Source organism: Corapipo altera, unplaced genomic scaffold (genome assembly GCF_003945725.1).
Source record: "Corapipo altera isolate COAL_440 unplaced genomic scaffold, ASM394572v1 61553, whole genome shotgun sequence".
NCBI lineage: Eukaryota > Metazoa > Chordata > Aves > Passeriformes > Pipridae > Corapipo > Corapipo altera.
The window spans coordinates 3,221,651-3,233,942 of NW_020884918.1; the positions used below are offsets into that span (position 1 = coordinate 3,221,651).

The 12,292-nt window shown below is 36.8% G+C and overlaps 1 protein-coding gene across 1 annotated transcript in view; it reads left to right on the top strand.

The window, feature by feature from the left end:
- Positions 1-11,425, top strand: part of PIK3C3 (phosphatidylinositol 3-kinase catalytic subunit type 3) — a 66,750-nt gene extending 55,325 nt beyond the window's left edge. Inside the window, exons 24-25 of the mRNA XM_027656044.1 lie at positions 6,962-7,087; positions 10,691-11,425. Coding sequence (XP_027511845.1) covers positions 6,962-7,087; positions 10,691-10,705 — 141 coding nt within the window. The 3' untranslated portion in view covers positions 10,706-11,425. The remainder of the gene's footprint in view (positions 1-6,961; positions 7,088-10,690) is intronic.
- Positions 11,426-12,292: the final 867 nt, after the last annotated feature.

Below are 12,292 nucleotides of genomic sequence, written 5' to 3' on the forward strand. Positions count from 1 at the left end.
CCTCTCCATACTATTTATAAGGAGAGCTGTCAGTATAATGTTTCATCTCATGGTTCACGACACCATCTCCTACTGCCACTCTCTGATTTAGGCTTTTCTGAAAACCTGCCATGGCTCAAAAATGTCACAAAATGAAATTAAATTGAAAAGTAGCAGAAGATTCTCCCCAGTTTGCCTCTCCCTTTCTGTGGCCTCTGAGGTAACTGCCTTTAAATTTTCCACTCTTCACATATGTTTTTAAGTTTTCAGGAAGAAGGCTGAGCTGAAATCTTTATATTGACCTGTCAGTGCATAACTGATAATACAATGAAGTTATCCTCACACTCACTTTTTTTTTTTCTGCTAGTGCTCCTTGTTTTTCTGTTTCCAGCACAGCTGAAGTGCTAATTGCTAATTGTTGGGCTTTTTAAAATTAGCCAGTGCTATAAATCCTAAATAGTAATGACTAAAATCTGGAGTCAATTATGTTCCCAGTTTTGCGTAAGGAAGAAGTAGACCATCACTCTTCAGATGTAGCTAATGGATTCAGCATTGTCACCTCCTAACAAAAAAAGCTTTTGATTTTTCTACAGGAAAGCCAGATGCTTTCTATCTGTCCTTCATAGCAAATTTGACCTTTAAATGAGAAAACATCAGGGACCAGTGATTCATTGGCAGACAAAGGACTCAGCAGGCATTAAAGGACAGTGTCCTAATTGCCTGAGCTGTGTTTCAGATGCCCATTGATTAAAGACGGTTCTGCAAAGACACTGCATTACAGGCGAGGTTGTTGTGAGCACAGGCAGCACAAATACCTGGCTCTCAGCAAGCAGGAGGTAACTGCTGTCTGTGAAAGCAGCCCCATTCAGTTTTGACAGAAAAGGCTAAAGTCAAACCGCTCAGAAGAGAGGAAAATCCTTCTGTGGACTGAAACATTGGGAGCACCCTCTGTGTTTCCAAGTCTGAGGAGGGCTCATCCCCCTTGATAAGAAAACGATCAGTGCGGTTATTTGGAAACTATCAAGAAGAGGGAGCAGACATTGTTTTGTTCCTGAAACATGGACTATATCAAAGTAAAATTATTTTTATTGTACAGGTATAAAAACTGAAGCAGACATATGACTGAAGGTATAGGAAGAGTTTCTGAGCTAGTTTGTTCCTAAGCCTGAGATAATTTTTTCTTTTTTTTTTTTTTTTTCATCTGGCTTATAGTGAAACTCCTAGTACTCTTTCCCCCTCCTCTTTCCTCCCGAGTCAGTCAAGGGATAATTGAGAGTTGAGTTCCCAAGTTAGTGAAATGCAAAGGACCTCCAAGTTGGAAGTTGACAAGCCTTTTTAGGCAGTGATTGTCCCTTTTCACCTGACTGAAAATACAAGTGTTGGTTAGAAGGTGGCACTAGGAAACCTTCCTGATGCCAATAGCAAATTTACATTTATAGGAGAAATAAACTCAGTTTTGCTTGATTAGGGTCTCTTTGCTTCACTAGTCATATTTTCTTGCTGCTCTGGGGAGGTTTATTCTTTGTAAAAGTGTCACATTGCAACGGAGCTTATTTTGCTTCAACAGATATTCATGTCTGTGTCCATTTGGGTAATGATGCTGCAGCTGCACACCCAGCTTTTCTGTTTCTAGACTGTTGATTTTTCATGTATATTAATTCATTTCAAAATACAAAAAAAAAAAAAAGTTGGAATAAACATCACAACATGAACCAAGTGTGAGAACACTCTTGTTCTCTGTTGCTTTATATCGCACTCTCTAATTGACAGTAAGTTTTTGGCCAACATGGTGAAATTCTGAGCTGGAATAGTATAATCTTTGTGTACTGTAGCAGCTGAAACCCTGATTTTCACAGTTCAATTTAGAGATATTCTCTAACATCTTTAGTGCCTTCTACTTAAAAAAAAAATACAGAGAGAAGCATACATGGGCTTGTTTAGAAACTGCAGTTTGTTCAAATTCAACCCTTGAAAACAAAGGCTGTTGTTGGAATAGTGTTCCAAATGAAATTGTTCATGCAAATAAAACATCTGAATAGTTTGTTCTGTGAGTTGTTTAGGCTGCAAGCAACAGGGAAAACAAGAAAGTATTTTACTGAAAAAGATGGAATGTGATAAGGGTTAAGCAAATAATTTAATGCCAGTTTCTGCCACATGAATGTTGCATACTGAGTGCTGGTAATAATTATAAGGAAAAGCAGTAAAAATAATCATGAAAACACCACTAAATACTGTTGTTTTCTTTTTTTGACTATTAGTTGATCTTTGTCTGAGGTTTTAGTCGTGATGACATCTAATGTGTATTATGACCTAATGGAAAAGGACACTGAAGTTTCTCTGTAAGCAGCTGATTTTACAATGAGCAATCCCATACTGGTGTGATAAAATTATATAAAACAGAAGCAGTGCTGCTTAATATTGCTGGAAGAATAAATAGTAGAACAACCACCGGTCTTGGTGGTGCATTCTTTAGAATGGCTGACTTACAATTTGTCTGAAACCTAAACAGGATTGAGAAAGAGTTCTCATATGTACATCTCCTATGGCACCTTAAAATTCATTATTACCTTCCTCAGTAGTTATGAAAAGCAGAGCTTCATGAGTGTTGAGGATACTGTCCTGAAGACGATAAAAGCTTCCACAGAATTTCTAAAAAGTTTATCATAACCTTGAGCCCTAAGTACCCAATTAATTTTAAGTAATTTTTTTAGCAGGGAGAATATGATTTCTAGTGGAAAAAAAAAATTGAGTTTAATATGATTCCCCTGGCCCATATTGTACAGTAGATCAAATTTGAGGACAAAGAAAAATAAAAATCCATACAAATCTACTCTTTGGTGAGAGAGAAAAGGCAGTCCTGTGGTTAAGGAACAAAAGGCCTAAGTGAAGATCTTGTAACTTTACAAGAAAGTACACTTACCCACATAAGCTCTGTTCCCTACAGGGTGTATGTATCGTATCTCAATCCTAAGTCTGTCACACTTCTGAAAATGCAAAATGCCACAAAAGGGTAAACCTGGGGAGATTCATTCAGCAGAATGAAGACATTGGCCTACCATTATCTCAGACCTTTAACTACATTTTTTTAATAAGATTAGTATTTTCTTGAGTATTTCATGTCTTCTTTTTACCATCATGTTTTTTTGTACTTTACACAACTCTATGGGCCTGAGAGTTTTCTATGAAATGAGCTTTATAAACAAATTTGGTACCATTTTCCAAACAATACTCATTCTACTTCTCCTTGAAGACACTTCAAGCAAAAACAAAGTCCAAATTTATTAGCAGTTAACAATGCCCATTATTCTGGTAGATGTTATGCTCTTCCCCTCTTAGTTAACTTTGTGCTGGGATAATGGTGTGAAGTAGTGTTTCTTTCTTTTTGTTACTGTAAAATATATTTTTCCCATGCTTTGACTATTCTTACTAAGTTCCCATCCTATATGGAATTCTGCTGCAAGTGATGATCAGCATTTTTTTAGCTCATCATCAGTGCAGCCACAAGTAATTTATATTTAAATGCTTCTCTCCTCACCCTCACTCCCCCATATTTTCTTTTGAACTGTCCCTCGTGGTCTCTTCCTCTTTTAATTTTTATTTGTCTTTTGAAAACTAAAAGCTCTACCATGATAACTGACAGTAGCTTTCTTACAAGGCACTTTAAATTTTACTGAAGGAAAGTAAAATTTCTAGTTGCCCAGTTTCATATAATTCTGCAATCCTCTTGTTGTACAGTTTATTACTAAACTATCCACTCTGCAGGGGGATAGGAAGTGGATAGGTTTAATATTTCAAGTTGAATGTCAGTATCTTCATGGACTCTACTTGTTCATTCAGCCTTTTCATCCTTGAATGTTCAAGTTCTTCTGTTGAGACTTAATGTTGAAAAACAGTGTTTGTATATGGTGTGGGGTTTAAAACTTCCTTTTCTCGAAACAAAGCAAAAGTTTAACCAGATTCATCAAATATATTTATTTTCTATTTAACAAATACTAAAATAAAACAATCCTGTTGATTTAAATATCAGAGTGACAGCTTTAAGTAAATCTTCAGGTGGAATATCTTTGATGCCTTCATGGTGGCCATCCTTCCTAAGTGTGTAGAATGAGATAATTGTATAACTCATCAGAATTTCACCCCCCAAACTCACCTGTATTTTTACCACTGTGCAAAAATATATTCCTAGTTGGCCTCATCTGTGAGAAACTGCTGGCTTTTAGAATACATCATTTACATTGGAACTCAGGGATTTCAAATAAGAAGTACTGTTGGTTTTCCTGCAAGAACTAGAAGTCAGTTGCTTCTGTTGCAGCTCAAGAAATAATTTGTAGTTTTGCCATGTTTCTTCTCATCTAGATTCCAGCAGTCAGTTTTAATGCAGGGCTGAAAAACTTTCATGCAAAGATCTGATACTCAGCAGCATTTGATCCTGCTGTTCATTGCAAACTGATTTTAAGATCTAACCATGGGTAAATTTCTTTGCACATATATCAGTGTGCCAGTGTGTTTTGTGGGAAGTGGGTTTAATTAGTCATTAATTCCATAGAATTAAGCTGCATCTTAATATCCCTAACTGCAGGAATTCTGAGAAGGTCTTCCATGAGCAAATTAGAAGATGGCTGAAGTGTTTGATTACTAGAGTTGTGTAAAAGAGCATTATGGTGATTTTTCCTTTTTTTGAAGCCTGGAGTGAGCAATTTTCCTGAATTCTCATTAACATCACCTTTTCTGTGAGCATGGAAATAGATCTGAAAGAAATCTGTGCTGTAATTTGGGGAGGTATTTAAACTTGTGCATAATTGCAAGCATGTGAATAGTCCATTAACTTCAGTTGGATTCTACTGCGTGCGTCACTGACTGTCTAAAAACTTCTGATATGTCTGTGGGAGATAATAAACCTCCTTCTCCTCATGTTTGTTACGAAGATAAAAGTTCTATACTATTAGCCTGAAATATCTGCTGAATCTCTCCCTGGTACATGCTTTGTTGAAAGTTTGAACTTTTCCTGTTTAATCCATTCTTTCATGTTGATCAAACTTCTTTTTGAGAGGAAGTTGAGGAAAAACTCAATTTATGCTTACTTCCACTGTATCAGTTATAATGGTATTTTGAGTAAAGCAACTTTATGATCATAGAGCTTTTTTCCAACCAAAACCGTTCTATGATTCCATGATCTTTCCATACTTAGCAGGCTAACTTAGGCTTTTATTGCAACTCTGAAGGGTACTATTTTATAGTGGATTGCCTTTGAAAGGAACACAGAGTTACGCTAAACCACAATCTTGGAACATTTTTGCTGTCATAAAGAGTGTGGTTGAGTATGCACAGAAAGCATACAAAATAGGAAGGAAAGGCAGTATCATCTCACAAATCCAACCTTATTAAGTGCACTGTTGAAATAATTTGCACATTTTTGTCAATGCCTAAAAAAAAGGGAATGCATGGAAAACGTTCGGGAAAGACTTGATTCCGGTTTACTGTTAGTCTCCTTAGTCACAGCCACAAGAAAGTTAAGAAGAAACGTAAATCATTTGATATTTGCCTACATGAGGGGGATTTCTGATAGGCAGCTCTTTAATAGAAAAAGTTTTAATGAACTCAACTGTTTGAGATGGAAATTGGGCAAATTCAGATAGCAAATAAGTTACGCTTGTTAAATAGGGCAATTAATCATTGAAACAATTTACTGAGGATGTGAAACATTCTGTCTTTGTATAAAGATACCATGAAGGAGATTCTCATAGATAAAGTAGAAGATAAGTACTTGGTGAAAAAAATTGTTTGATACCATTTTACCTAGTTCAGTATGCAGGAGACTGAAGTACTTGAATGTGATGGTCTCCAGAAGAGCTCATGTCATTTGAGATTTATCTTTATGGGAATAAAGCATGTTACTAGGTGGCAGCAATAAATTTTGTGCAATTAACGTGGATTTGCTGGGCAATTTACATATTGTGATTAACACTTCTTTGCAAGGTAACTAGTACTTTAAGGGGATAGTATTGATTAGGCAATGCTCAGATCTAGACTTCTCAAAAGAGTTTGGAAAGGGGAAGGGGATAAAACCAAACTCAGTAGAGTTAAGGTTAGTTAGCCCTATATGTTAGAGAGTGTTGCCATCTGGATCAGTTCTGAAAAACTTCCATGAAATTAGTTGGAAGTCACAGAAAGGCCCCTTCATTAATGTTCTTGACTTTGCCAAGGTGGAAATAGGGAACTATGGATGTTGCTGTATTCTTAATTATAGTGCATTGAGCTTTTAATTCATACATGAATTGTGTTACTGGAGCAATGATAAAACTATGTTGCTGTCAAAAGGAAAAACAATGTGAGGGGTAACAGTGTCTCCAACCTTTTGTGGATGGTGGATACAATCAAAGTTAATGACCTTCACACCCACCACGTAAAGGTCAGTTTTGAGAGAGTTGATTTGCTCAGCCCTTCCTCTGATTCTGTGTTCTTTACTTAATTGCCTTACAGTTTCTAAAAGATGGTGTTACCTGAAAGTAGATGTAGAGTAAGGAAGTGTTACATCTTTTCAAAAATTATTAGGGTCATCCAGACTCTTCCAAATTTGTATTTAATATGCAAAGCTGTGTGTTTTTTCTCAAGTGGCATTTCATTTTTAGTAAATGTTGAGTATTTTCTCTTTTTTAAAACTCATACCACTTCAGTTCTGCTTAAACTCCTATGTCCAAGTGCTGCCCTTGACTTTCTGGCCTTGAGCTTTAAAATTAGTAGTTGGGACAATGAGATGTAGGGGTCTGTTTCTAGCTTATTTAAACACTAATTTTGATGAAAGGACTTAAAATAGGTGTTTTATATAGCACTGTGAATTTCCAGCAATCTGCTGTAACTTAGAAGTAAAAGAGAGATTCTCTACTAAACTGTCTTAGCTGAAATCACTGTGTCTGCTGCTGTATACACAGATAGCATAGTGCATGTGTTGAACTAATTTTAGCCATTTCTGCCCCCATTCCAGGTGCAGGACAAGTTTCGTTTGGACCTGTCTGATGAGGAAGCTGTCCATTATATGCAGAGTCTAATTGATGAAAGTGTTCATGCCCTCTTTGCAGCTGTGGTGGAGCAGATACACAAGTTTGCACAGGTGAGATACCTTCTGCTCAGTTGCTGGTTTGTGTGAAAGGTGAACAAGGTGAGAGGTTGCAAGTGCTTGAGTTTAACACATAACTTCACTGTCTGTGACGTTTTAGTTCATTTTCCTACAGAATAAAACTCTGTTTTAACTGCCAGAACTGGAGAACAAACTAACAGTGATCCTAGAAAAAGTTGGGAAACACCTTAGCAAATATACAGGTTCTGTCACCTGCGGTCAGGATAGTTCCTGGTATCAATCCAAGCTGGGGGATGAGGAGATTTAGAGCAACCCTGCTGAGAAGGACTTGGAGTGCTGGTGAGTGAGAGACTGGGTATGACCCAGCCTTGTGCACTCACAGCTCAGAAAGCCAAGTGTGTCCTGAGATCATCCCCAGCAGCCTGGCAAGGGAGGTGATTCTGCCCCTCTACTGTGCTCTGGTGGGACTCCACCTGCAGTGCTGCCTCCAGCTCTGTGCTGTCTTACTGCAAGCCATTGTAAGACAATAAAATATTTGATTCTTGTGTAGAACAAAACCGTGTTCACAAAAGCATTTCTGCTTCAAATTTACAGTGGTTTTTTTTTTTCCTCTAAAACCATCTGACATTTGGTTTGTGCTTGTCCAGGATTTAAGATACTACACTGTTTGCCTTAAGTATTAGACTCATGACAAGAAATAGAATTAAGAGAAAAAATGAAACTGCTCTGAAAAGTCAGTCATTATCCCAGTTATTTTTATTGATTCTTTCTTCAAAATACTGATCAAATTCTGACATAACCGAGCAGAACTATTTTTATGGCTATCCATTTTGTTAAAGATCTTCTGTTGTTGCCTTCAAACTTAGTTTTTATTTTGAAGAATTGCACTATATAGTGCAGAATAAGAAGGAAAAATGTCATTTACATCCACACATGTATTGAATAAAAGTTATCTTTTATGTGATGTAAAAAAAGGAAGTGTAATTATATGAAAATGATCTGAAATTTGTTGTCATTTACTATGGATTACTTTGGTCTTTGTAATTTCATAACACAAAGTGCGAAATGCCTCGCATCTGTCTTGGGGTTCAAATAAAAAAAAAGGCCATTACAAAGATTCAAGATCAAAATTTTAAATGCCTCCAGTGTGTGTGTAGGTCTTCCTTTTAATCATGTACAGTCACTATTTTAAGGCATGTCTTTTTACTTCATTGGCTTTAGGTGACTGCCAGACTCTCCCAGATAATTTATTGCATTTGTGAAGCTGTATTAGTAAGTCAGAGTTTACAGGTTTGATTTAGATAACCTTTACTTTTTCCATTCAGGCTTGTTCTTGCTTGATCTTTCTTCAGCACTTACAACTGCTTTTAAAATCTTAGAACAGATTGTTCAGAATATGGAAAAGTACCAAAGAATGTTATCCCAGGCTTCTATGGGATGGACCTTAGAGCAGCTTGGTCCGGTGGAAGTGTCCCTGCCCATGGCAGGGGTTTGGAACTAGTTGATCTTTAAGGTCCTTCCAACCATTCTGTGATTTCAGCTCGCAGGAATGGTGTTCTAAGCAGCAAGCTGATACATACAGCAGTATCTTCCATTCATATTTTTGGGAGTTAAAAAGCAAACTCACAGTGTATATTACACTTTGGATACCAAATAAGCAGATGTGCCAGTCACTGCTGTCACAGTTATCTCATTTTGGGGTCTTACCTCTCCAGTGGCCCATACTGAACTGCAGCACAGTCTTAAGTGTTGTGTTTACTAAGGCCCTGAACTCCCCTTGTGCACTGCTGCAGAGTCTGCAAGCTGTGTACTTTTAGCTTTCCTTTCTGATTTTGGCATCTGATGCCTAGAATGAAAACACACAGTGTGTTGCTTTGTAAGTGCTTAGGGCATCTCTTGACTCCATGTGATGTAGGATTCTTCTGCTAGTTTTGGAGTTCCAGTTATTGCCTTTATTCATGCTCTAAAAACAGTTACACCTGCAGACTTGCCCCTGTGAGGATACTGGATGCTTGCAAGTGTGAGGAGGATGCAAAAAGAATAGTCACAAATTAATCAGCAGTTGGCAAGTCTTAAGAATCTGAGGTCTATTCATGTATTTTAAAAAAAACTTACAAAAAATTCATTGTAATTAACGTCTATTCCCTTTATATTACAAGTGAAATAGGATGCTTTTTAGTGATGCTTAGTACTTCATTGGTCAAAATCATTATCACTCCTTTTTGTCTGAGGCAGTCTTAAGAATTTGCTGCTGTGGTCTTCATGGAATCTGTAAATCATTAAATGAACAATTAATGGGTCATTGAATTTGCTATAAAGGGGTCGTCTCACACAATGACCAACTGAAGCTTCAGTTTGTTCATTTATAATTCTAATTTGAATTGCCAGTGGTCTTACTCTTAATAGTATTATAAGTTGACTGAAAAAAACCCCAAAACTACACAAGTGTTATGACACAAGTATAAACAGCAGATTTAGCTTAATGCCATATAATATTTAATTTTAAATGCTCTTCAACACTTTTTTTTGTTTATCAATAGATATTTGTTCTTTTACTGCCTCCAAAATAGGCCAACAAGGAATCTGTGCAGTTTACTGCAGCACTTAAGAGCTTTTTAATAAGGTTGGTTATTATAGCAACCACGGTGTTTCAGTATTCTGTATGTCACTATGTAGTAAGTAAAATGCTTGGATAAAGTACTCAGGATGTTTTGGAATCAGTTCAGTATTGTTCTTTTGTAACAATATTGTAAATGGATTTTAGTTCACAGCTGTGTTACGAAGCCTTTGGTTTAATTTCTAATGTATCTCTAATTGTTATTTTATCAGATATTTTACAGACCTTTTTATGCTCTATTTGTCTCCTTAACAGTTATCTAAAAAACGTTGTCTGAAAAGTAAATAAATTTAACATTTAGAATAAGATAATGGTGTTGTACGATAGTGCTCAAGAGGAGGAAGAAGTGCATACCAATTTTAATCGATACTAATGAAGACTGGATAGGCATTTCTTCCTGGAGAGTCATTTTCATTTTAACAGCATTATTTATTTCTGCAGAGGCAGGAAACAATCTCCAGATGAAGTGTCTAATTTCACATTTTATTTCCCATATAAATTTACAAATCAAGTCAGTTGCATTTAGGGGTGATGTTAAGCAGTGATTAGAAAAGTGAAAGTTTGCAGGTTATGAGATGTCCCACCTGAAGTGTAGCTCTCCAGTTTTGAGGTTTTATCAGTGCTTGACTGCTTTCTACTTAGGAGCAAACTCAGTTACCAGTTACTACACTGTGGAAGTTCATGGCTTTAGAACATCTCCAAACTGTAATCTCAGTGCTACTGTATCCCAGAATGCAGGGACCTCAGGACAAGGCTTCTGTTTTCCTTCCTGTTGGATACCAAAATAAAATAGGGAATATCTACCAGCAGGATTGTGTGGATTAACTGAAATCATTTGTCATGGGGCAGATAGAGTTGGTTTCTGTGCTGTTTTTTCTCTTAAAGGTTGTGAAAATCACCTTCCACTAGGCATTTCACCATGCTTTTAAGCACAGAATTCCATTTGCTCAAAACTTTTGCTCTTTGAGAGTAAACCAGGTTGAATAAACTCTGTTCTATGTTGTTTTTTTTTCTTTTAGTATTGGAGAAAATAAGCCTTTTGCCTACACATGGTGGAAACAAACAAATACTCAAGAAAGAGACTTTCTCAAGCCCTCGTGGACTTCACCAAGCAGCTTTGGAAGGAAAAAGTTGCAGGTTTAGGAATATGGAGCACTGAGAGCTCAGAAAGTAGAGAAGCTTTTTGAGTCTCTGTTCTTCACAGGTTTAAAACCAACCAATTTTTAAAGGAAAATGATTGTTTATACCATCCTTGGGAGCCTCAAAGGTCGAACTAAGCAACTTCCTCTCAAGCCAAAGATAACTGGAAGAGGCTGGATTTGATGGGGAATTCTCGTACCTGTTAATATATTTTCTTATTTAAAATATAAGTACATACAAAGTTACAGCAGAGAGGCTGCAGTTCCTCTGTGCAGCAAAAACCCCACAGAACTATGGCAATCTCCTCTCATCCCTTCTCACCAACTTTGTTCCCCGAGTAAATTTTAAATGTAATGTCATATGATCCTTTATTTCCCACCTTGGGCAATGTTATCATTTAGAAAGGACAATCATTTCTTGCCTGCTTACAAAAATGTTTTTAAGTGTTGATAAGTTACCCAGCCATAGGCATCCAATTAAATCATCACTAACAGGCTCAGCAACCAGAATGCACAGTGAGTGGTTCAGTATTTCACACTTTTACTCTCATTGTTTTCTGTACAGTGATTATATATTCCTCACTCTAATAAAATCTTCATTGTTGCAGTCTTGAAGTGTTCTGTTTTGTCTTTTTAATCTTACCTGCTGAGACATGGCGTACTGGAGGATTATGTTTATAACTCTTGGCTTTTTGTGAGGATTTTCACTTCTCGGTTCGCTTAATGCTGAAGTAAGGCCTCTCTTGAAATGACTTTTGTGCCACATGTTGAGTTCGTAATGAATCTGTTTTGTATGATCAACAATGTAATTAGCTCTCCATAAATGTGTGGCTCTCTTCAAAGGGTGCTCTTATACTCCTGTATTTTTCTTATATAACAATTTAAGCCAGAAAAAAATCCTTCCCAATTATAAGAGGGACTGATTTGAATCTGAATCTAACTGATATTTGTGAGTGAATCTTGCTTTGTGCTTTTGCCCTTCTTTTCCTCTGTATGTGTCACTTAAGAACTGCATTACCGTAGTTACTAGAAGGGTTTGTGTCAGCTGGGAACACCCAGTGCCACAGAGGAGCCACACTAGTACCTTTTATCTTTACCTGACTCTTTTTTGGAGAGGTAGTAATTACCATTTTCTTGCAGGTTTTCTTCTGGTCTTGCTTCATCTGGCGCACTTACATACTTCTCTGCTGCCTCTGTTTCTCATGAACTCATTCTACATGCAGTACTTTGTGGTATCTTCCAAGTATGATTCTGAGAGTCTGGAATTTTCAGACATTCAGAGAAAATTCTGCAAAAGGTCTTTTTCTTTTTTTCTTTTTTTTTTATCTGTTTTGAAGGTGCACCCTATATGCTCACACAACTTTTGATCTGTATGAAGCAGCCACACTTTATTTGACTTGAATTCTTGTCTCCTAACTCCCAGCCCTTTCAACTGTATATGTTATTGGATTTTTCCTCTATTTTTCTTGAAGAAAACTTTCT